The 24,493-nt window shown below is 40.5% G+C and overlaps 1 protein-coding gene and 1 long non-coding RNA gene across 21 annotated transcripts in view; one reads left to right on the forward strand and one right to left on the reverse strand.

The window, feature by feature from the left end:
- LOC127964884 (NACHT, LRR and PYD domains-containing protein 12-like) overlaps positions 1 to 24,493 on the reverse strand; it is a 1,383,583-nt gene that overhangs the window by 53,150 nt on the left and 1,305,940 nt on the right. For 9 of the 20 annotated variants that reach the window (XM_052565328.1, XM_052565322.1, XM_052565326.1 and 6 more), the window contains exons 1-4: positions 8,942 to 9,037; positions 7,073 to 7,192; positions 6,848 to 6,981; positions 6,127 to 6,240 (exon numbers count right to left, since the gene is read on the reverse strand). The exons of 1 other annotated variant lie outside the window; for it this stretch is intronic. In XM_052565328.1, coding sequence (XP_052421288.1) covers positions 6,127 to 6,240; positions 6,848 to 6,960 — 227 coding nt within the window. In that variant the 5' untranslated portion in view covers positions 6,961 to 6,981; positions 7,073 to 7,192; positions 8,942 to 9,037. Of the gene's footprint in view, positions 1 to 6,126; positions 6,241 to 6,847; positions 7,001 to 7,066; positions 7,193 to 8,941; positions 9,038 to 22,529; positions 22,659 to 24,493 lie in introns of those variants that run through there. 10 more of the 20 variants (XM_052565329.1, XM_052565324.1, XM_052565330.1 and 7 more) reach the window with 8 other exon arrangements.
- LOC127964951 (uncharacterized) overlaps positions 22,669 to 24,493 on the forward strand; it is a 153,693-nt gene continuing 151,868 nt past the window's right edge. Inside the window, exons 1-4 of the long non-coding RNA XR_008155172.1 lie at positions 22,669 to 23,267; positions 23,882 to 23,914; positions 24,008 to 24,101; positions 24,183 to 24,404. This is a non-coding gene — a long non-coding RNA (uncharacterized LOC127964951). The remainder of the gene's footprint in view (positions 23,268 to 23,881; positions 23,915 to 24,007; positions 24,102 to 24,182; positions 24,405 to 24,493) is intronic.

Consider the following 24,493-nt stretch of genomic DNA (forward strand, 5'->3'; position numbering starts at 1 on the left):
AAACAAAGTGATAGAAAATATTTATTTTAATGCATTTAAATGTTTCAAAATGTGAAAACCACTCAGTGCATCACACCATCTCCTGACTGCATTATTATTTGTAAAATAGGGACTTTATGGAGAGTGTGTATACATGTTTATAAGTTTAATCGTTTATATTTCATTATTTAAGGAAAATTAACAAGTGTCTCAGCCCTCAAGGGACTATTTAGCAGCTTATTCCTGCTTGAAAAGCAAAAGTTATTGATAGTGTAAAAAACAACTTTGAAACACATGCTGATTGATGGACTAGCATTATTCAACATTACTTACTAACTACTTACTTTTACTAAGGTAAAATAGTAAAAAAAAAAAAAAAAAATAATAGTTCATTTAAATGGAACCAGAAGCCGAACCGGAAAATTTCTAAAAATACCCCACCCCACTTATGAAGATCTTTACACTGTAATATATGTTGCATTTTGACATTGCCAACCTTTAAATTAAGTTGACAGTAAGTAATAAACAGTATTGAGCATTGAGTAGTTGAGTATTGTGCATTTTTCCTTACCACTATTTCTTAATAATTGTTTAATGATTTTAATGGAACCGAAATCAGAACCGGAACCATTAGGTGGAACCGAAACCGGTATCGGAACCGAAAAATTTCTAACGATTCCCAACCCTAGGCAGGGGGGGCGTGGTTTAGCAGCGTGAGAGAGAATCAGGAGACGAGTGGTAAGCGAGTGGTTAGGAAAAAAAACTATCAACACCTGTTTATTGTTTCAGTAATTGGCGCGGAGAGAGTATAAAATGCCAAAAGAGACAGAAGCAGTTGAGAGAGAGACGGACTGCTGACGTGAACAAGAAATGGAACCGGAACGAGTATACCTGAAGTGTTGTGCGATCGTGTCTGTGTTGATGTCAGAGTAAAAGTCACCATTGGTGTTTATAAAGTTTAAGTTTTATTTTAAATAGAGTTAATAAATTCATCAGCAGTCCAGCCGACCCCTTTGTCCTCTTCCTTTCCTCCCACGAACTTACTACACTGGTGCCGAAACCCGGGAAAGGAAGAAGGAGTGCCACCGCTATGCAGAGTCCTTCCTCTACGCCATTTGCGGACGTTATTTTATCCCTTGTGGCCCTACATCAGGAGCAACACCAGGCCCTGCTGGACTTGAGAACAGATCAGGAGCGGCGATTCCAAGCCATCCTTCAAGCCCAGCAGGAGGACCGCGAGAGGTTCCCGGAGCTGGATTCGACCGGGAAGTTCGCGCCGAGGCCACAGGACCGCCCGTGGTTCCTACTCACTTACCCCTCCACAAGATGGGACCACAAGACGACCCAGAAGTATTCCTAGAACTGTTCGAGAAATCAGCGGAAGCGTGCAGCTGGCCCTGCGACCAATGGCCAGTCCGTCTCATCCCCCTGCTCTCGGGCGAGTCCCAGGTGGCCGCACAACAGCTACCGGTGGCGAACCTCCTAGTCTTCGACGACCTAAAGAGGGCCATCATTCAGTGGGTCGGCTGGACCCCAGAGCAGCACCGCCAGTGCTTCCTTTCCCTGGACCTGGGGGAATCCGGTCGGCCCTTCGCGATGGCCCAGCAGCTCCGGGACTCCTGCCGCAAGTGGCTACTGGCCGAGGGGGGTGACGTGGAACACATCATCGACCTCAGGGTGCTGGAGCAATTCATCGCTCGGCTACCGAAGAAGACAGCCGAGTGGGTCCAGTGCCACTGTCCCACGTCACTGGACTCAGCCATCCATCTAGCAGAGGACCACATGGTGGCGTGCAAAAGCATAGTGTGGAGGTGGCGGTTAGTCCCCACTTTCGGCATCCGATAATTTTGGGAACGAATTGGCCCGCGTTTACGGTTTTATTGGGGTCGTTATATGCGGATGCCTCTTGGGGAAATAAGGCACGGAAGGAGGCCGCGCGGGTGCAGGTGGGAGAAACTGAGCCAGGACCGCTGGGTTCTGCTTCAGAGGAACAGAGCGAAATCGGGAGACTTATTTTCTCAGAGAGTGATGACTTTCCTCTGGAGCAGTCTCAGGATGAGACATTAAAACACGCGTTTCAACAGGTCCGCTCCATCGATGGCCAGCCTCTCCAACCTGCCCACCCGCTCACCTATCCGTATTTTGCCATTTTAATAGATTGGTTGTATCGAGTGACCCAAGACGCTCGGACAAAAGTGAATACAACCCAGTTTTTGATTCCGAAGAGCTTCAGGGAAATGCTTTTCCATGCGGCTCATTCTAATCCTATGGCGGGCCATTTGGGAGAGGCAGCAACACTGAATCATCTCATGACCCGTTTCTTTTGGCCGGGCATTCATGACAACGTGCGCAGGTGGTGCGCGTCTTGTCCGGAATGTCAGTTGGTGAACCCACCGGCCGCCCCAAAAGCGCCTTTGCGCCCTCTTCCCTTAATGCAGGTCCCCTTCGAGAGAATTGGTATGGACCTCATCGGACCATTAGAGCGATCTGCACGAGGACATTGCTTTGCATTAGTCATAGTTGACTATGCAACACGATATCCTGAAGCAGTGGCCCTCCGCAACATTTCTGCTAAGAGTGTTGCGGATGCCCTGTTTCGTCTTATCTCCCGGATGGGGGTTCCGAAAGAGATCCTCACCGATCAGGGCATGGCGTTTATGTCACGAACGCTACGCGAACTGTACGGATTATTGGGGATTAAATCGATTCGAACTAGCGTCTATCACCCACAAACCGACGGCCTGGTCGAACGGTTTAATTGCACACTTAAATCCATGATCCGTAAGTTCGTTCATGAAGACGCCAAGAATTGGGATAGGTGGCTAGAGCCCTTGTTATTCGCTGTGCGAGAGGTCCCACAAGCCTCCACAGGGTTTTCCCCCTTTGAGCTTCTCTATGGACGCCAGCCCCGAGGGGTTCTGGATGTACTGAGAGAAACTTCAGTGAAATTCAGTATGTGCTGGACTTGAGAACAAAACTCTACACGTTGGGGCGGCTATCAATGGAGAATTTGTTACAAGCCCAGGATTCAGAACCAGCTGTATAACAGGGGAACTAGATTACGCAAATTTGCACCAGGAGAGAAAGTACTTGTATTACTCCCAACGTCGAGCTCTAAATTAATGGCTAAGTGGCAGGGACCGTTTGAGGTTGCACGACAAGTCGGGGATCTCGATAATGAGGTAATACGGTCTGAAAGGAACGGGGCCCGTCAGATCTATCACCTCAACCTCCTAAAAAATGGAATGAGGCGGAATCAGTGATGTTGGCAACGGTGATTGGTGGGGAGGATGATCTCGGACCAGAGGCGAATGTCAAACCACAATCCCTCGCCCTGGCCCCAGGGGGAGATCACCTCTCACCGTCCCAACTCACTGATTTACCAAAATTACAGGCAGAGTTTGCCGACGTCTTCTCGCCATTACCGGGCCGTACTAACCTGATTCAGCACCATATCGAGCCGGGCGTGGTAGTTCGCAGCCGGCCGTATCGCTTACCTGAGCACAACAAAAAAGTAGTTCAGGCTGAATTAGGCGCAATGCTTGACATGGGGGTAATAGAAGAATCCAATAGTAACTAGGCGAGCCCGATAGTTTTAGTTCCGAACGGACGGCTCAGTCCGGTTCTGTGTGGATTACCACAAGGTGAATGCGGTGTCGAAATTCGACGCGTATCCAATGCCGCGGGTTGACAAGTTGCTTGATCGGCTAGGCACGGCTCGTTTTATTCGACATTGGACTTAACAAAGGGTTATTGGCAGATCCCCTTGTCTCCATTATCCAAAGAAAAGACCGCTTTCACAATGCCGTTTGGATTACACCAGTTTGTTACCCTTCCATTTGGGTTGTTCAGGGCACCGGCTACCTTTCAGCGCCTCATGGATAAGATTCTGCGGACCCATGCTGCATATGCGGCTATATCGTGGTTTAGCGAAATATGCAGTGGAAGAGAGTACCAAGAGACGAGCAGTAAGTGAGTGGTTTGGGTAAAAACTATCAACACCTGTTTCTTGTTTCAGTAATTGGCGCGGAGAGAGTATAAAACGCCAGGAGAGACAAAAGCAGTCGAGAGAGAGACGGACTGCTGACGTGAACAGGAAACGGAAATGGAACGAGTAAACTGGAAGTGTTGTGCGATCGTGTCTCTGTTGATGTCAGAGTAAAAGTCACCATTGGTGTTTATAAAGTTTAAGTTTTATTTTGAGTTAATAAATTCATCAGCAGTCCAGCCGACCCCTTTGTCCTCTTTCTTTCCTCTCACGAACTTACTACACACGCAAAATAAAAGCAGCGTTGCAAATAAATTAATAGATATGACCATGGAAAATATGTATTGCAAAATCATTGCTTTCGCGCAGTTTCATTTATGTTTTGCAATTCTTCATTTTTGTTTGCAAAAAGCAAATTTATTTTCCTCAGTACTTCAATTTTCATTTGCAAAACTTAATTTTCTTTTGCAAAACGTAAATTTTTTGCATTTATATACGCCGTTAAATTGACTTAGAACTACTGCTACTACGGTCTAGTCTATGTACATGTTTCAGGTTTAAATATCACTATATGCCATAACTGTAGGGATAATACACTATTTCCTCTGTGAACTTCATATTTGAATATTATGTAGATCTATTGTTTACATCAAATTCATGCTTTATTCATCAGTGCAGTCTGTCTCTTTAATGCTTGAAATCCTAAACGACTGTTTCAATTCAAAGTGTGTCTTTGAACGGACGGACATGTTTTTTGCATTCTGTTTCTGACGTACAAAGGCACAAATCATTTGTTCATTATTTTATGGGTTTTTTCCTCCTCTTGTTTCAGTTTTTCTGCCTCACCAATTCGCTGCAGTGCTGTCAACATAACGCCTCTTGTTCAATCTGTTGAATCTAATACTGGATCATCTCTCACCTGAGGTCAGAGGTCACTTGATCATCTCTCCGTTTATTCCACTCCTAAAACTCCTTCAATTAAACTCCACAACACCTTTTTTTAATAATTGTCCTTGTAAAAAAAAGGTGTTGTCATATAATAATGTGAGGTTTTCTTAACTTTGAGGATGAACATCTTGTCATCTATTTCTGGCCTCCTAGCATGAATGTATAGTAATGTGAAATACGATTGGGAGTCTGCACAAGGTGTTTATTTTGAAATGTACATGATTTTTTTACGTTTATTTTGTATTTGCTGTGCGGTTTGGACGCGGTGTGCATCAAAAATAAACTATTCGCCCATCTTTAGCAAAGCGTCTTCTGGGACGCTTTTAAAAAGTGCTGCGGAGCGTCTGGTGTAAACACGAGCATTGACCAGAGTGACCGCGATCAGCTCCGGTAGCTGCGACGAAGCCGTAACACACCACAGACGTGTGTAAACAAACAGTGTTAAGTGCTGCACATCCTGGCCCTGACAAGCATCAAAAGTCCAGTCATCAGCGCATGACAGGTTTAGACCCAGCTAAACTGTGAAAGGGACTTCTCAACCATGAACAGTGTAATACAAACTTTTCACAATAGGATTTGCTGCTTTTAGCGATAATTTAAGCTATCACATTTAACAGTTAATGCATTTGCAGGTCAAGACAAACATCTGCAATAGGCTGCAAGGAGATAATCTTGCAGCACGCATGAGGATCTCAATAAATGGGCCAGATGTTTCTGACTTTCTGTATCAAGAGGCTCTGGAAATGTTCTTCCAGAAGCCCAGAAAGATACAGTGCAGTGACAAAAGCTGCACACTTTGTGGATAAATTACATGTTTAGTTTAATTTACAGTTCAAATAATTGTGTAACGGAGGCCAGCGAGTAGTGCTGTGCAGGTAAACCTCACTCCCCGATCTCAAGAGACGCACTAGCGACTAACGCTAGTGGCTGTAGCCATTTAGCCTCCTTGTTAGTGCATCCGCATCCCATGCCAGAGACCCGGGTTCGAGCCCCACTCGGGAGAGAGGGGTTACAATTGTCCAGTTAATATATTCACAGCTGCCATTAAAAGAAACAAATTAACACCATGAATCCTTTAAGTGTTTGGGTCTGTGTCAACCCCCCCCCCCCAAAAAAAAGCTGTAAACCTAGGGGAACACTTAATATGTAATATGAATGACTCCCATAAAGCAGTTCAATCAGTTCAATCATCACCACATGATTATCCTCACCTGGGGTCAGAGGTCACTGCTTCATCACTGAGGCCAGGAGGAGGACCCATGGATCCGTCACTCTTCAGAGACACACAGCTGTGATCAGGAGATGAAGATCTCTGACTGCAGATCCTGAGAAAACACACAGAAATATCACACTCTTTTGCTGTAAACAGTGATGATGACAGAAAGTGAGAATCTGCAGCATCAGTCAGATGTGACGCCAAAACACATTTACATCATGATCATCTGATCCGGACGCCTTCTCCACATGTGTGAATGGTTTCCAGCAGAAGACAGTTGGTCTTCCACTAATAAACAAACTCTTAGCAATGCTGTGAGGTTTTCTGACCCACACTCTCAGTCATACAGGGGTCAAGCATCCAAACAAATAGTTCAAACTACAAAAGCCCAGTGTCTATACGAAAGAAAAGCTCTACAAGACTATTATAAAGCAGCCAAACAACTATAAACTGATTCTGAGCTGCACTTCTGGGTAAGTGTCTTATTAACTGTCCTTCATGATAAAACACTATAACTACTGCTACTACTCTCTAGTCTATGTACATGTTTCAGGTTTAAATATCACTATATGCCATAACTGTAGGACTAATACACTATTTCCTCTATGAGCTTCATATCATAACGTCTGCTCACAAACAGTCTCTTGTTCAGTCTGTTGATTCTAGTACTTGATCATATCTCATCTGGGGTCAGAGGTCACTGGATCATATCTCACCTGGGGTCAGAGGTCACTGGATCATCACTGGATTCAGGAGGATTCATGGATCTGTGGCTCTTCAGAGACTCTCTGGTGTGATCTGGAGATGAAGATCTCTCTCTGATCTCCATAATGACAGACTGACACGAGGCCTGTATATCAAACACTTCACTAATCATACATGACTATATATCCATTCATTCTTCAATTATTATTATATAACAGAATATCCATTACACTTACAATAATTCAGAGAATTGTGATGAGGAAGATGATAAAATCCTCAGCTCTACACTTCAGTCACAGTCTGAATATTTCAGGAGATCAGTGTGTGATCATGTGTCAGCAAACATGCGTCTTTTCCTTCCAGAGAAAGATTAAAGAGGTCATCAGATGCCCATTTCACACAAGTTTATGATTCTTTATGCTCTCAGTGAAAAGTCTGTAACATAGTTTGGTTACAATTTAAAATAATCAAAAACAATAATCTGTAGAGATCAGAAATATCAAATATATTCCATCCGTCGCTCAAACAGGCCTCATATTTGAGCTTTTCTTTCCCAGCCGGCACATGACCGACCTTCAACGTTGAAATATGGTTGAAATAAGGTCAGTTGTGGTTTCAACGTTGAAACAACGTTGATTCAACGTTTAAAGCTGAATGGTTGAAAAACATCCAGCCCATGACCAACTTTCAATGTTGAAATATGTTTGAAATAAGGTCAGTTGTGGTTTCAACGTTGAAACAACGTTGATTCAACGTTTAAAGCTGAATGGTTGAAAAACATCCAGCACATGACCAACTTTCAATGTTGAAATATGGTTGAAATAAGGTCAGTTGTGGTTTCAACGTTGAAACAACGTTGATTCAACGTTTAAAGATGAACTGTTGAAAAACTTCCAGCACATGACCAACTTTCAACATTGAAATATGGCTGAAATAAGGTCAGTTGTTTTAATGAAACAACGTTAAAAATGTTTAATGCTAAATGGTAGAAAAAGGTTAACAAGCTTTTAAATTATTTATATTAAAATATTTAAATTAATTAATTATTTTAATAGCATTTTAAAATATTTTAGTCATGATACCTATTCTAAAATCTAAAGGTATATGTTAAATATTATCATCATTAACAACAATAAAACTATATACATTTCGCTGCTTTATCACACTGAAACAACTCCCATTGGTAGTTTTATTTTATTACTTCTATCATGATTGGTTAATCTGGCTGTCATTCAGGAAACTGGACAATGAATCGGTTCGCGCCTTTCTACATTTAAAAATATGACCGTTATTGTCGTCTTTCTGTGAGTGAGGCGGCTAACTGTGAGCTGCTGCTCGTTATAACTGACTGCTCTATCGGTCCCGAATTATTTAATATTTGCCTGTACATTTTTTATTTATTTTGAACGAATTTGAGTCGTGACATGTCAATGGAGAACAAAAACTGTGAACACAAGAAGGGTCAGGTGTTCTGCGAGGTCCTGAAAACATCCTGGCAAAATGAGGTAAGAACATCGCTAACGTTATCTTTATTATCTTTTGAAAATAGTAAAGTATTACCAGAGTTTACAAATGGGTAGTTTAAAGGACATGTAACCTGCAGATAAATAAATACCCGTGTGTCTATTTTTGCATTGCTTTATCACAGCTGATCAAGTTAGGTGCTCACCTAATGTGTTGCTGGTAAGAGAGATTTAGAGATGGTTTAGAGATTTTCCCATATTTTCCTGATATGTATCCCATGCATTAGGTGTGTTATATATGTTTGTATTCTTATAATAGTTTCAAAGTGTTTTCTGAAACATATAAGTGCAAATGTCGGTATTTAAATAATATAATTTTAATGAATTAATGAAAATGAATAAATAAATAAAAGGATTGTTTAAAGCCATGGTTCTCAAAGTGTCAGGGCCCCTCTAGTTGTTATGCAGGTGAATCACTAAATTAAACTAATTAATGTTAATACATTTTAACTTAATCTTTGAGTAAGTTTTTTTTTTTGCACATTTAAGTATGTTACAGTTAAAGTACAGTACAGTTTTGTAACTTTTGTTACATAATTACATTTAAAATTACATTTTAATTTAAACTTTTTTTTTATTTACCTGTGTATGTAAGTGTAGCAGACTTCAAGTGGTAACCACAGGACACCATGGAAACACGACCACTCAACGACTGAAGTGATGATATTAAGTGTTATTTATTCACCTTAAACAGAGAAGTGAGGCAAAATTAGGGACATTCAAGAAGGCCTAACGTTACTCTCTAATTCCTCCGCTTCCCCGTCTGCAATACACCAAGCGCCTGAGTGCGAACGCTTAAAGGAGAAGCGATATATAGCATTTAACATGTAAACAATGTTGCTGAATTACCCCACATAACAGGACAGCACTCACAGGAAAAATAAATGGAAATAAAATAACAGAAAATGTTAACATACAAAAATGTTATAAATTCACTCAAATGCACATATAAATGTACTTTAAACTGATTGCTGAACCACTGTGTGTATAATAAAGTTCCTATTTTACACAAACAGTCTCATTGTATGAAGATATACAACAAGGCATTTTAGAGTGAAATTAATATATACTGGAGGTACACAACTATCAAGTTAAACTCACACATTACATAGTAAACAGTCAAATAAATGATCACAGATTGGAAAAACATACCTTAAACAGAGAAGTGAGGCAAAATTAGGGACATTCAAGAAGGCCTAACGTTACTCTCTAATTCCTGCATTGAAAAGACGCACGTGAAAATGAGGCTCTAACTTTAACATGGTTAAAAGAGCAACTTACAAAGAAAATAATCGAATCACACTGATACACATTATGACATAACCTCTTAACAGTGTTTTGACATCATAAAGTGATTTCATTACCGAAAATTAGTCAATACAAGACAAATAGAAGAGAGAAAAACTACCTCCGCTTCCCCGTCTGCAATACACCATGCGCCTGAGTGCGAACGCTTAAAGGAGAAGCGATATAGTTAACGTAGGTGTCCCACTAATTAAAGCCCCACATAGAACAATTGATAAGAACTCTCGATCGGAACCATTGAACACAGTACATTGAAAACAAGTTTTGCTGAAGTTAACAGTATATACTACATTTCTTATTACACAAAAAAATGATATAAAAAAAAAACAAACAAAAAAAAAAACAACTCAAATGTCTAAATTGACCGGCTACATACTTCCCCCTTAACTTCACAAAACTTGAGCTTACACCTTTATGATGAATAAAGGAGCAAATAGGGCAATTAGATTGTTACTTGACAACATCATTCTGTCATACAACATTCATGTTTCCCGACACTCACGGGAAAAAGAACATAAGAAAGTTGATCAGGCTCTCAGATATTCTTTTGCTCAAGAGGTGCCTTATACACCACTCAATGTGACTTAATTTACACTTACACTTTTTTTTGTTGCCTCACATTCTTATTACTGGGCCCCCATAACTTAAAACATCTTAAAATAAAAGAGACTTAGAAACATCTTTAACTGCGTTGTGAGTTGTTCTCTGAGTCATATTTTGAATCAGTCTGTTTACCGGTCTAACTAACCTACCAACCCGTGTTCGTACCTGGGTCACTATTTCAGATACATTAGGGGGTGCGCTAGAGATGGACAGGGTGCTGGTGGATCTCAACTGCTCTCTAGCACTGGGCATCGCACCAACTGCACGCACTTGGTCTTGAGAGTCTGTAAGATTCGATGAGATGATTTGGGAGTCAGACTGAGGGAAATTAATTTCAGACCCTGGATCAGAATCGTCTGATTTACTCTCAGGCTTTCCAGGATCCATTACACTCTCCTGTTCTCCCGCATCTAATCGCCCTCCCAAAGAATTATCTGTGTCAGGTAAGGAAGCAACCCACTCAGCAGTACGCTCTGTTTCAGGAAGGTCCCTCCCCAGTGCAGAATTATGTGCCAAAGCTTCACCTGACTGCTCCTGGCTGGCTAATGAGTCATCATGGAAAGACTCATCTTCATGTTCTCCTTCTTCAAGAGGCAGAAAGTTGGCTTGCAACATAAGGTTACGGTGTACTACCTTCTCTTGACCCGTACTGATATTCTTAACACGATAAATGTGGCATCGGGAGTCTTTAGAAACCACCACATAGGGCACTGATTCCCACTTATCAGCCAGTTTTCTCCGTCCTCTTTCACCCTTGTTGGCTAACAGTACTCTGTCTCCTTCCTCAATGTCGCATCCCTTTACTCTCCTATTGTAGAATTCAGCCTGTCGTTGCTGACTTGCACTAGCATTAGCCTGAGCAAGGTTAAGAGCCTCCTTGAGATCATCTCTCATTTTTGCAACGTAGCTGCCATAGTCTGTGATGTCGTCATCTCTTCCAACACTATGGAACATAACATCTATTGGCAGACGAGGGATCCTTCCATACATCAGATAGAATGGTGCGTAACCCGTTGATTCATGAGCGGTGCAGTTATAGGTGAACGTCAGTGTTTGTAACATTTGAGGCCACTTTTGCTTAATTCTTGGGGGTAGGGCTCGTATCATACTGCCTAGTGTGCGATTAAACCGCTCAGTGTGACCATTCCCCATAGGATGATAAGCCGTCGTTCTCGACCTCTTGACACCTGCAATCTGCAGCAACTCCTGGATCAGTTCACTCTCGAAGTTTGCACCCTGATCTGAATGGATCCTCTCTGGGAATCCATAGATGCAGAAATATCTGTCCCACAGTTGGCGAGCTACTTGCTGGGCTGTTTGGTTTTTGCATGCGAAGGCGTGTGCCATTTTGGTGAAATGGTCGGTAATCACCAACACATCAACACTTCCACCTTTACGATCTTCTGCAGACCAAAAGTCAATGCACACCAGCTCTAGAGGCCTGGTTGTCTTTACACTCTCGAGTGGGGCTCTTGCTTCTGGCTCAGGTGTCTTGCTCACCACGCAGCGCTTACAGCATCTAACATGTTCTCTGACATCCCGCTCCATGCCTTCCCAAAAGAACCTTTCTCTGGTCAAATGAAGTGTTCTGGCCTGGCCCTGGTGACCAGCATCGTCATGTACTCCCTGCAGGACTTGTTCGGTGAGTGAAGCTGGGACGATATATTGCCAACGTTTCTTTCCTGTTAACTGGTCTTTGCACACACGATACAAAACTCCGTCCAACATTTTTAACCTCTCCCACTGTTTGAGAGTCTTCAGGATTTTTAACGAATCTTTTGTCCTCTCACGTCTTGATGGCCTCCTGCCACGGGAGACATAAGAAAGAACTCGAGCCAAAACAGGATCTTCTGACTGTTTATCCTGAAGCTCTTTCAGTGTAAATACTGGCAGCACACTTTGCCCAGCTGGAATTAAGTTGTGCACATCCTGAGTAAGCCAATATTGCACTTCTCCCATAGGGCCTGCATTCCACTCAACCTGGTTCATCAGTAGGGTCGACACTTCATCTGAGGAGAACGAGAAACCATTTGGCTGTTGGTCAGAGACAGGGGGTTCGACACTTTGACACTTAGCACTGATTCTGAAAGCATGCTGTACTACATCCTCTTTGAAGTGATTGGCCTCCTCCAGCAGTCTCTCGTAAGGCTCTGTTACCAACCTCCGACTTGCACGTCCTTTGACAAAAGGTTGTCGACTCATGGCATCTGCCACCACGTTCTTGCTCCCGGGGATGTACTGGATACTAAAGTCATACGGTGCCAACTTGGCGACCCACCTCTGCTCACACGCATCGAGCTTTGGCTTCGTCAGGATGTATGTCAACGGATTATTATCCGTCCAGACGGTGAAGGAATGACCTTTCAGCCAGTGGCTGAATTTGTCACAGACAGACCACTTTAAAGCCAGGAACTCCAAGCGGTGGGCAGGGTAATTGCTTTGTGCACGTGAGAGGGCCTTACTAGCGAAAGCGACAGGACGTGCTCTAGTTTCGCCCTCCGAGACTTGAGAAAGTACAGCGCCCAATCCATCCAGAGAGGCGTCTGTTGACAGGATGAAGGGGCGGTTGAAATCTGGGTGTGCAAGCACTACTGACTCCAAAAGGGCTGACTTTAGATGATTGAAGGAGTCACGCTGTTCCCTCCTCCAATCGCTTGGGTTCAGCCTCCTGAAGGCAGATGGCTTTGTTCCGCTACCCTTTTGTCCCCTCGGTGCAGCGGTCAGTGCGAACAAGGGTTTAGCTATGCTAGAGCAGTTCTGTATGAATCGCTGATAAAACATAACCATGCCCAGGAACGACTTTATTTTTTTTTGAGACGGCGTAACCCCATCTTCCATCATAAGGTCTGTTTCGGTTATCGCTGCAATGGCTTGAACTTTGTCGGGGTCGGCCGTTACCACTCTCTCATCAATCACATGACCAAGGAACCGTACACTCCGACGTAGCAGGTGGTACTTTTTCGGGGCAAGTTTTAGACCATGGGTTCTCAGGCGGCTGAACACCATCTCGAGCCTTTCCGTCATCATACTCTCATTTGGTGCAAATACTAGAAGGTCGTCTAGGTAACAGAGAATGGTAAGAAAGTTCTGGTCCCCGAATATGCCCATCATTAGACGCATAAAACTTGCAGGACTGTTGCACAAACCTTGGGGGAGGCGGTTGAACTCATAGAGTCCCATTGGTGTTGTGAACGCAGTGAATGTTTTATCTTCCTCTGCCATCTCTATATTGTAGAATCCTGAGGTAAGATCCATAGCACTGAATATGGCATTGCCGCCAAGCGCAGCTAGACAATCTGCCTGGTGAGGCAAAGGATGGGCGTCTTTAGTAGTGCGGGCATTCAGCCATCGATAGTCGACACAGATGCGTAAATCTCCGCTTTTCTTCCAGACGAGCACCAGCGGGGAGGCCCACTCACTTGAGGATTTACGAATTATCTCAAGCTCCTCCATTTCTGAAAGAACATGTCTGAGCTTGTGGTAATGGGCGGGTGGCACACGTCGGTAAGGCAGTCTAAAGGGGCGACTATCTGCAAGATGTATTCGGTGAGAGAAATCCTTTGCTTTGCCACAGTCTAATTTACTCTTTGAGAACACGTCCTCATATTTACATACTAGCTGTACAAGTTGTTCCTTCCAATGCGATGACACCTCACAAGACCCAACATCAAGGTCGCTTAAACCGATTTTGCTCAGTCTATCGCAGAAACTTGAATCAGCGGGTCTACTGTCAGAGACTGAAACACCTGCAGTTTGGTTCATGACTTTTAGCTCATTACTGGCTAGATGCTGGGGACTGATATCCAAGTCCTCCAAAGCTACACAAGGGTATACATCAGCCAACTTGGTGTTCCTCCGCAATGTTATGGGCTTTTCTGTAGCATTTAGCACCTTGACTGGCACCCATCTGTCACCACTCATGGAGGCTACCACCCGCCCAATGACAATGTTCTTATGTGACTGAGACTTTGCAGGCTCCACAAGGACAGCACTTCCCTCAGAAACAGGTGTGGAAGCAGGTAAGCGTCCCCAGACGAGATGTTCTTGCTGAGGACACAGCACTACGGCCTGGGTGAGTTTGGCCGTTCCTATCTTGTCGGGCATTTCGGTGCCTTTCCACCTGTGTAGGCCAGACAACATATCCAGAAACTGCATAATATCTTCATCTCCTGAACTTTCAGGTCGATTTAGGACACGCCAGTACCCATGTGTACTCTTCATCTGGCTGATGATGTATTTGATAACATTAGTGCCCAAGATAACGTTACTCTCTAATTCCTCCGCTTCCCCGTCTGCAATACACCAAGCGCCTGAGTGCGAACGCTTAAAGGAGAAGCGATATATAGCATTTAACATGTAAACAATGTTGCTGAATTACCCCACATAACAGGACAGCACTCACAGGAAAAATAAATGGAAATAAAATAACAGAAAATGTTAACATACAAAAATGTTATAAATTCACTCAAATGCACATATAAATGTACTTTAAACTGATTGCTGAACCACTGTGTGTATAATAAAGTTCCTATTTTACACAAACAGTCTCATTGTATGAAGATATACAACAAGGCATTTTAGAGTGAAATTAATATATACTGGAGGTACACAACTATCAAGTTAAACTCACACATTACATAGTAAACAGTCAAATAAATGATCACAGATTGGAAAAACATACCTTAAACAGAGAAGTGAGGCAAAATTAGGGACATTCAAGAAGGCCTAACGTTACTCTCTAATTCCTGCATTGAAAAGACGCACGTGAAAATGAGGCTCTAACTTTAACATGGTTAAAAGAGCAACTTACAAAGAAAATAATCGAATCACACTGATACACATTATGACATAACCTCTTAACAGTGTTTTGACATCATAAAGTGATTTCATTACCGAAAATTAGTCAATACAAGACAAATAGAAGAGAGAAAAACTACCTCCGCTTCCCCGTCTGCAATACACCATGCGCCTGAGTGCGAACGCTTAAAGGAGAAGCGATATAGTTAACGTAGGTGTCCCACTAATTAAAGCCCCACATAGAACAATTGATAAGAACTCTCGATCGGAACCATTGAACACAGTACATTGAAAACAAGTTTTGCTGAAGTTAACAGTATATACTACATTTCTTATTACACAAAAAAATGATATCAAAAAAAAACAAACAAAAAAAAAAACAACTCAAATGTCTAAATTGACCGGCTACATAAGCACAGTTGTAGTGTTAATGTTCAAACATGGTAAAGTGTCTGACAACAATAAATATTCTTATTAGAATAAAACTGCCTCATTTTTTAACTGTAGAGCTGTAGCTGAATAGTTTGGTCTACTACGCTGCTGAAATGTAATGTTGGTCATTATGGTGCAACTTAATATTTAATAACAAATATTTTCTGAAGTGGTACTTGGTATAAAAAGTTTGAGAACCAGTGGTTTAAAGAAATGGTATAATATGAAATCCTGCTTTTTAAGAACTTTTCAGTAAACCATTTCTTCTTTCCCCTTGTAGAGTCATAGAGGATCCAGCTTGTTCTTGAATCATTGGTAAGAAATTGTTCATCTGCTACATTGCACTGTCACTTCTGCTAGAGATGCTTTGACCTTTTGTGATAGGTTTTGATTGTCCTTAGTTTATTAAAAATTTACTGAATTAGATTTTATTTGTTTTACTACACTGTATTACTAGTGTTTTGATTAAAACAGTGTAACTGGGGGCTCTGAAGACACTGCTTGTGAATAATTTGTTAATATTGTAAATTTTCATCTGAATACATTAAGTGTTTAATGAATAGTGTTGTCCACTTTGTTTCCAACCTCACTGTTACTGAACTGTAAAGTGAAAATATTGTGTGATTTATTTTGCATTCAGTTTTCAGTTAAATATATTTCACAATATCAAAGTTATTGTGAAACATTGTGGACATACCTAAACAAACTGGTTAAATCTTATGTGTCCTCCAGAAGTTTGCACTCTGCAAGTGAACGACGCCTTGTGGTGCCATCCCAAAGAGGTTCAAAATCACTCTCACGGACCTTTTCCTGGACTGTGCCCAGCTGGTGGAATGACCTCCCAATCTCAATCCGAACTGCTGAGTCTTTACTCATTTTCAAGAAACATTTTAAGACTCATCTTTTTCACCGGAACTTAACCAACTAATGCTAGCACTTTTCCTTCTTTTCTTGTCTTTCCTATTAAAAAAAAAAAAAAAAACCTGTCTATGCGTTCTGTACTAGACTAACTGAGACTTGTCATGGCACTTGTATACTGTTGTTGTTCGCTTGTACACCTGACTGCTTCTGTTCTTCTCATTTGTAAGTCGCTTTGGATAAAAGCGTCTGTTAAATTATTAAATGTAAATGTTTATACAGGACGGTACAGAAAGTGCACAAGTGGGAGAGAGTGGAGGGGACGGCGTCAGAAAGGACCTAGCGCTGGGACACTTTCAAGGATCACCCGAAGCACAACCACACTGTATACACTAAGGCTGCTGGTTCTAACATTTTAGAGTGCCCTGCGGCAGAAATCTCATTCTGCATTCCCCACGGTAAAGAAGACACAGTCCGGGGGGGTTCCCATTAGAAATCAACTGGTTGAAGGTTCCCTGCTCGTACTGTGCAACACATTTTCACGGCACAGATGTGCACAACTTGAAATGAGACACATTACTAAAACATGTTTTTGACAGAAACTGTAGTTTTCCACCAAAATAAAAGATCCACTGGTTTCAGTCATAAAGGTACAAGGGTTTGTCTTGTAAGTGCTGAAAAAAATATGCATTTTTGTGCCAAATTATTTTACAAAAACCTTTAAATATTATTGTATTTGGATTGTCCTACTACATGTTTTTATCATTACCTCCATGCATACTCTGCATAATAAAGTGTGGGATTATTTTCATCTGTTTTATACAGTATGTTTCCAAAATTTATCTGCTGTTTGACAATTTTGAGCATGTGGTAGTTTATTGAAGTTGTTTGTAAAGCCATTGCTGCCAGTCATTAGATTTTTAGCCTTGCATGTACCGTGTTGATCTAAATGCCAACTAGGATCTAGGTGTATTTATATACGAGGTACGACGGGGAAACAACGTCGTGTTATCAACGCTGATTAACTTTTCAAAATCAACACCTCATTCAGCTTTCATCCCAGGGCTGCAGCACGACCCTAATTCACCCGTGATGCAGGTAAGACTGTGAAACAGCGTCGCGATTTCAACGGTGAATCCGCGTCGTGATTTCAACGTTGATCCAATTTGCAAAATCGAAAGGTTATTCAACGTTGATTCAACGTCGGGATTTCAACAGTGAATCAGCGTTGTGATTTCAACCGTACATCAACGTCACGATTTCAACGGTGAATCAACGTCGTGATTTCAACGTTGATCCAATTTGCAAAATCGAAAGGTTTTTCAACGTTGATTCAACCATGGTACCTGACGTTGTTTCAACGTTGAATCAACGTTGAAATGCCGGCTGGGTTCCTTTTAAAACTCGTTTGTTCTATAATCTGTTGTCAGGTTATTTCTGCTTATTTTCAGATGAAATTCAGCAGCAGCTCAGCAATTAAGAATTGATCAGGTAACACTTTTTCCTCACTGGGTTGTTGTTTTTGGGGAAAATAACACAAATAACGCGGAACTGAGGACTTTGTAGGCTGAAACACAAACTACAATATAACGTGATGATATCAGAATAAAATCACTGAACTGACCCTGAAGAGATATTTCATGGCGTCTTCTCATCAATGAAGGTTCAGTTGTTGTTTTCGATCTGAAGTGTTTCCTGAAGCAGAAAGCCGCGTTATCGGTTCTACCTGCAGAGCGCGCTCCTGAGATCACGTGACGCGTTTGTATAACACACCTGTATGTGGTTTAGAGCTGAAGATGTTTATCATCTTACGCGAGCTCGGGCTTGTGCTCCTGTTTGCGAGGTAAACGAGCGGGCATGTGATGTGTTTCGATTAGCACGAGAAAGATGAGAAAATGGAGGCTTGCCTCTGGCGATCACGATTTGGTTGAACCAGCAACTAAAGCAAAGTCTGAGTTGTGGAAAAGTTATATTGACCATGTTTATAATGAGAATAATGAGTGAATAATGACGCACCATCAGTGAGTGCAGGAACACGCTGAAGACATCTACAGTGGATTCAATAATGTTCCTCCACAAAAACATGTAGGCTTAGCCTAATCTCTTTGAGTAAAGGTTTTTCAAATGATAACTATATATGCATTGAGTCTTAAATGCCTAATGTGGACAGACTATTTACGCTAATGTTGGCATTATTCTTTTATTAAATGTCCGGCGGAGCCTTTATCTTAATTTCGTTATTGCCAAATACCCATCTTAATTTAAAATTTATCTTAATTTAATTTGTTAAAAAAGACTTTCTTTTATTGGTGGGTTGGTCTATGTAGAGGCTAAATGAGCCGATGTCTATTTAGAGTGCTGAGATGTTAAGATTTCACAGAGGACTTATTTTATTTCTTTATTCCAACTTCCAAGTGGTCTAGTCTTCTTTAGTTATGAATAAATTATGTTAAAACGTGTATAAATGACTCATTCTTGACAAAAGGCAAAATAGCTGTGTGTGCGCGCACATTTGAATAATGTCGGGCTGCAGGCACGTGCACAGGTAGGGCTCAACATGTGCAGAGCACATGCCCTTTTTGCCCTTACACTCCGAAGTGCCCTTTTTTTGGTGGTGTTTTTTTTTTTTTTTTTTTTTTATTAAACAATGCTATTGGTCACCCTTTACGTCTGTCTGTCTGTTTTACAAATATTTAGCAAATGAAAGTTCTTAAAACGAGCTTGTGTAAATCTTATTCGATCCTCAAGCTGTCAGTAAGCTGATAACTCCACCCCCTCTATATTCATTGAATCAACTGAAGTTCCACAGCAGCCGCACAGTAGACACCAGCTGAGCTGAACAAAGTTTTGCGAAGGGTAAATAAATATCTTGTTGTTTGAATAAGTACTACTAAACACAATGGGTCTCATTCATGAAACACGAGCAGAACTAATTTTTGTGTAAATCGTGTGTAAAGTGGTTCTGTCGTAAAATTTCGGATTCATTAAAATGTTCGTATTTTCCAAATGTTAGTTGGTACGAAAGAAATCTACACCTGCTCCCAGCTACGCGTAAATAGTGCGTTTAACATCTGAACATTTTGCTCATTAATACGGCTGCATTTTAATTCACCTTAATCGGGTACATATTTACACAGCATTTTGAAAAAAAAAAATTATATAAAGTAATTACATACGGTTTTTCTTTTTACTTTTATTATGAGAGTAGCCTAGTAGTATGTAGATATGCTCGATGATGATGGTGGTACTCCTCCAGTTTGAATACGATTTTTTCGAAGTGAACTAATGAAGCTGTCAAGCTTCATGTTGAACCATTTTCTTTTCACTTCTGGGACTGTTCGATTAACAGAATAAACTCCATTAACAGCATCTGTAATATGCTGCCTAGCTTCCTTTTTTTAGGACCTGATAGTACGCCACTATGTACGCTTGAAAATAAAATGTGGCGTTTTGAATGAACTTCTGATAATAAAACTTCAATTTCTGCAGCTGAGAAATTGTTATTTTTCATTCGCTTTTGAGAAGATACGTTGAAATCCTTCATTTGGTGTCATAATATGATGCTCATATATAGTTGTCTGTCGGATTTAATGGGCGGGATTTATGGTAATTGAGAATGAGCGTGCACGCGCGTCCCATTTACGACTGATTGGAATTCATTAACACACACACACATTTCACTATCACATCTGACGTTTACGAAGTATTTGTGAATCAGGAGAAGGGTTTTCGGGAAGGTCTCTTTACGCGCAAATCACTCCCATATTTACTCATATATTTACGAATGTTTCATGAATGAGACCCTATGTCTATAAAGGCTCATATTTTATTTATTTGATGTCTGACTGACTCACTGACTGAGACATGTGGGACGTCACCTGAGAGAGAGGGCTAGCATTTGCCATCTAGTCATAGCCAATACATAGCCAACACTTAAATAGCCTGTGCATATAGTTGCATTTCATCTTTTATAAAATGCTATTTTGGCCAAATGCATTTTACCACAGGAAAAACTGAGCGCTCCGTATATATTGCTAAAAAAACTAGTTTGTAACATTAGATGAAAATGTAATGTGATGCCGGTGTAGCAGTCGATTCTGTTCCCCAATGTCTGTTTCCCCTCGGGTTGCCAGGTCCGTGTAATAAACCCAACCAAATAGTTAATCAAACATTTTCCCAAAGTAGCCTAAATTCCGCGGATTTGGCAACATTCCCGCATGAAAATACACCAAACACACCTGGATGTAAGGAAAGCAAAAAGGGACAAATTTCTTGCTACACTGCAGCATAGTAAAATTATTCTCACACTCCCGTTTATGTTCTTTTTTTATTATTATACATCTTGCAGTTGTTCCGTTATTTTTGTCTTATGTTTTTACATTTCAAGTTGAAAAACCTCTCGTCTTAAATTTATTTTCAAGTTTAAGATTTAGGACGGTATTTTGAACTATTTGACTTGCCGTACATCCAGTCACGCTTCTGGTGCACGCTAGTTCTGATCGTACGTACAGTAACTCGGCAACAACGCCAGAATTGTAGTATGTTTGCGTAAAGGGGAACAGACATTCCGAGGGGAACAGAATCGACTGCTACACCGGCAGTGGCAGGCGCCGTCGCCGTTTTAATGACGAAAAAAAAATAAAAAACCATTCACATTTGCACACATTCGCTGGTCAAAAACGATATATTGATAAGTAATACAACAACACAATTGTTTTTACCATCGGAAAATCGTGCGCCCCCGCGCTGTTTCGTTCTGGAACTTACACAAAGCGACGAGTGATCCTCGTCACCTAGATAACATATATTTCTAAGAAATTTATTCTTTGATTTATGATTGCTGATACACTTAATTTATTAACATTTAGGCTATTCATGTTATGGTATACTCTCCGCTCGTCCTCACATGTATAAAATGTTGTAAAACATGGTTTTACTACAGTAATGTAGTAGTAACTAAAAAAAAAAAAAATTACAGAAGATCACTGTGAAATCTTTATATTTTATCATGCAGAATGTAATTCATGATTCATTCCTAGGCTTCATTTATTTGATCCAAAATACAGCAAAATCAGTAACATTGTGTAATATTTTTACAATTTTAAATAACTGTTTTCTATTTGAATATATTTTAAAATGTAATTTATTTTTGTGATCAAAGCTGAATTTTCAGCATCATTACTTACATTACAGTGTCACGTGATCCTTCAGAAATGCTTTTCACTGCAACTGTACTTTTCCACACTATTTTTATGTATTTTTTCATTGCTGGCTTATTTTAGGGAAAGTGTAGTGAATAAGAGACATTCAAGAGACCAACATCCCTGGTCCACCACAGTATCATTTTTTTGTCAGATACATGGCTCACAGAAGGTTGCTGTTGTAATTAGGTTTAAAGAAGCCCTTAAAACCCTGTTTATCTATATTATCTAATATTATTATTATGGTTGTTATTAATCGTGAATAAATCTAAAGCTTTTGAGACTATTATTTTGTGTTATTGAATTTGTCATGAAGATGTGACCATTTCTTCCTTTTATGCAGGGTTACTAAATAATCTTGATATAAAAAAGGGAGGGGGGTGGCCTTTTTCAGTTTCAGCACATGCCCCTCAAAAGGTCTGTGCACGGCCCTGTCGGGCTGTAAACGGGTTCGGGCTTTTAAAAAGCTGTCAATCAAAATACTTGTCCGGCTCAGGCCGAAACCTGTCGGGCTTAACTTTTATGGCCTGATTACAGCTCTAATGTGGTTTGACGATATTGGACGAGATCTGCTGAAACCACAGCTGTTTTCTAGATGAATTCAACTCTTTACAATAGTAGCAGCATTCATGTAGTGCGAAAGATCAATTGTAATGGACGAAACGATCTTTTACAGACGACGACGAAGTCGTCACAACTTAACACGGAAACCAGTTAAACTGTAACATCAGCCAAAAATAAAATCCTCTTTATCATTCAACATGAACGCCCAGCTTTGCATATTAATTTGTAAATAGTCCGTGAATTAACATGAAGATTCTAGAAGAATCCCTAGAGCTTGATATTATTATAATCTCACTACTCACAACTCACTACAACGGATTAAAGATCGAGTTTAGTATGAAAACAAGGTGAAAAACGAAAACATTCTTCAATAATATGACATGAAATCAAAAGCTTATAACTGAACTTACCGTAATGAGATTTTTATGCCAGTTTTTAAGTCTTAGAAACGTGAAGTTACATTCGGTAAATTTCGAGATTTTACTTTCGATTTCAACACAAAGGCGTATCCTCGTGATGCAGACTGCGCATGCGCAAGAGACCTCCCAGCAAACACAGAACGTTGTGAGGACGTTGCCAGTTAGTCGTCTTTTGGTCAGCGCGACATGACTTTATGGCAACGTTGTGAGGACGTCGTGGTAAAGTTCCATTTTTTAAAATCTTGGCTAACTTCCCAGAAACGTCGTGGGCACGTACTCAAAAGACGTCGCTAGTTAGTCCCATTGGGGACGTTGTAGCGACGTGGTCAGCTGGTCTTCAGATAACTTTTAATATTATTGCACTAGATGTATTATTATTATTAAGATACCATTTGAACAGCATATTCTTTGGGAAATATACAAAAAAATTAATCAAGCATGTTAAAATAATTATATATATATATATATATATATATATATATATATATATATATATATATATATATATATATATATATATATATATATATGCCATCAGTTTAAGAACAATAAAATAAACAATTTACTTAGCAAATGGTGATAATGTTTGTTAATGAAAGAGAGTACGGGACAAATTAACATTTAAACCATAAACTAGCAGCGCACGTCACTTTCTGAGTGAAGTGCGCGACGTGCGCGTGCCCGTCATTTTGTAACGGTCAACTTCCAGCAGACGGACACGGAGGAAAGGTAAGTCCTATAAATCTACTTTTATTCATAGATTTTAACTGATATAACGTTAAATGCCATCAAAGAGGAGTAGTGTTTTGTATTTTTGTAGGTTTTCTCTTTCAATTTAATAAATAAATGCTCGGTTTGGTTAATTAGCTCAAAAGCAGTCTCAGAGGTGGTCTAAGGTAACGGTAACTGTTAAAATCGAATATAACCTTACCTGTTTTAAATTATTTGAAATGTATCACTATAAACTATACAGTATTAACTTTCTAATAATTTAATTTTTAACCGTAGTAACGTTAATTAGTTTGTTTGAATGCCTGCTGCTCGAGCTTGATGATGCTCATGCTATCCATGCTGTGAACTTGAATATAAACCGATATAACGTTAAATATAAAGTTTAACGTTAATTAGACCGAGGCTGCCGAAATCATGTTCAGTGTAACGTTATGTGGGATTAATAATTTCCCCTTTTCTCCCTCAAGTGGCAGACTTGTAAATTCTGTCATCTGTTCATTATTGGTGTTGATGGTGTTTTTCACATGCATGCTTTTTAATGCTAGTTTAATTCTCAAATTGATCTGATACTTTAGTTTCACAAAAAGTAAACAAATTGTTCACTTTCTTAGGGCCTGACAACCACCAGTTGAGTCCATGATTCAGTGAGTTCCCTATAAGGAAATATATTTGTTACCACCTAGTAATTTAAATGTATTATTTATTGCTTTAAAATGAACACATATATTTATCATCAGGGGAAGAGACAGTCTGGGCAGCAGCAACAAGACAACTATTACAAGTAGAGATGGGTTTCAAGAACTGGTACTAATTTGGTTCCTGACTTGTTCGGTACTGAAAACATTTACATAAGTTACAGGATCAATAGTGCTGCTATCAGTATTCTTGTAACATTGATTCATTACCCTTTAGACACAACCACATATCCTCCAAATCATCTCTTCGTGGATGGCAGCAAGGATCCAGGATCAAGAGATCATTCTTCATGGAGACTGTTACACAGGAAGCAGTTTCTCCTGGGTGAAAAACTAAACCTGGTTGTTTCAGCATCACTCAGGCAAGACTAAATACTTTTAAATTGATTTCAGTTGGTTATGTGTTTCAGGTCATCCTGACCATTCTGCTGTCCTGGATGTAAGTCCGTGCAGGAACTACATTTCTCGTTGTTGAAAGATTTGTGCAGCGGTATCCAGACATATAACGCCCCATCACACGGGGCGTGA

Source organism: Carassius gibelio, chromosome B9, assembly GCF_023724105.1.
Source record: "Carassius gibelio isolate Cgi1373 ecotype wild population from Czech Republic chromosome B9, carGib1.2-hapl.c, whole genome shotgun sequence".
In the NCBI taxonomy this organism is placed as follows: domain Eukaryota; kingdom Metazoa; phylum Chordata; class Actinopteri; order Cypriniformes; family Cyprinidae; genus Carassius; species Carassius gibelio.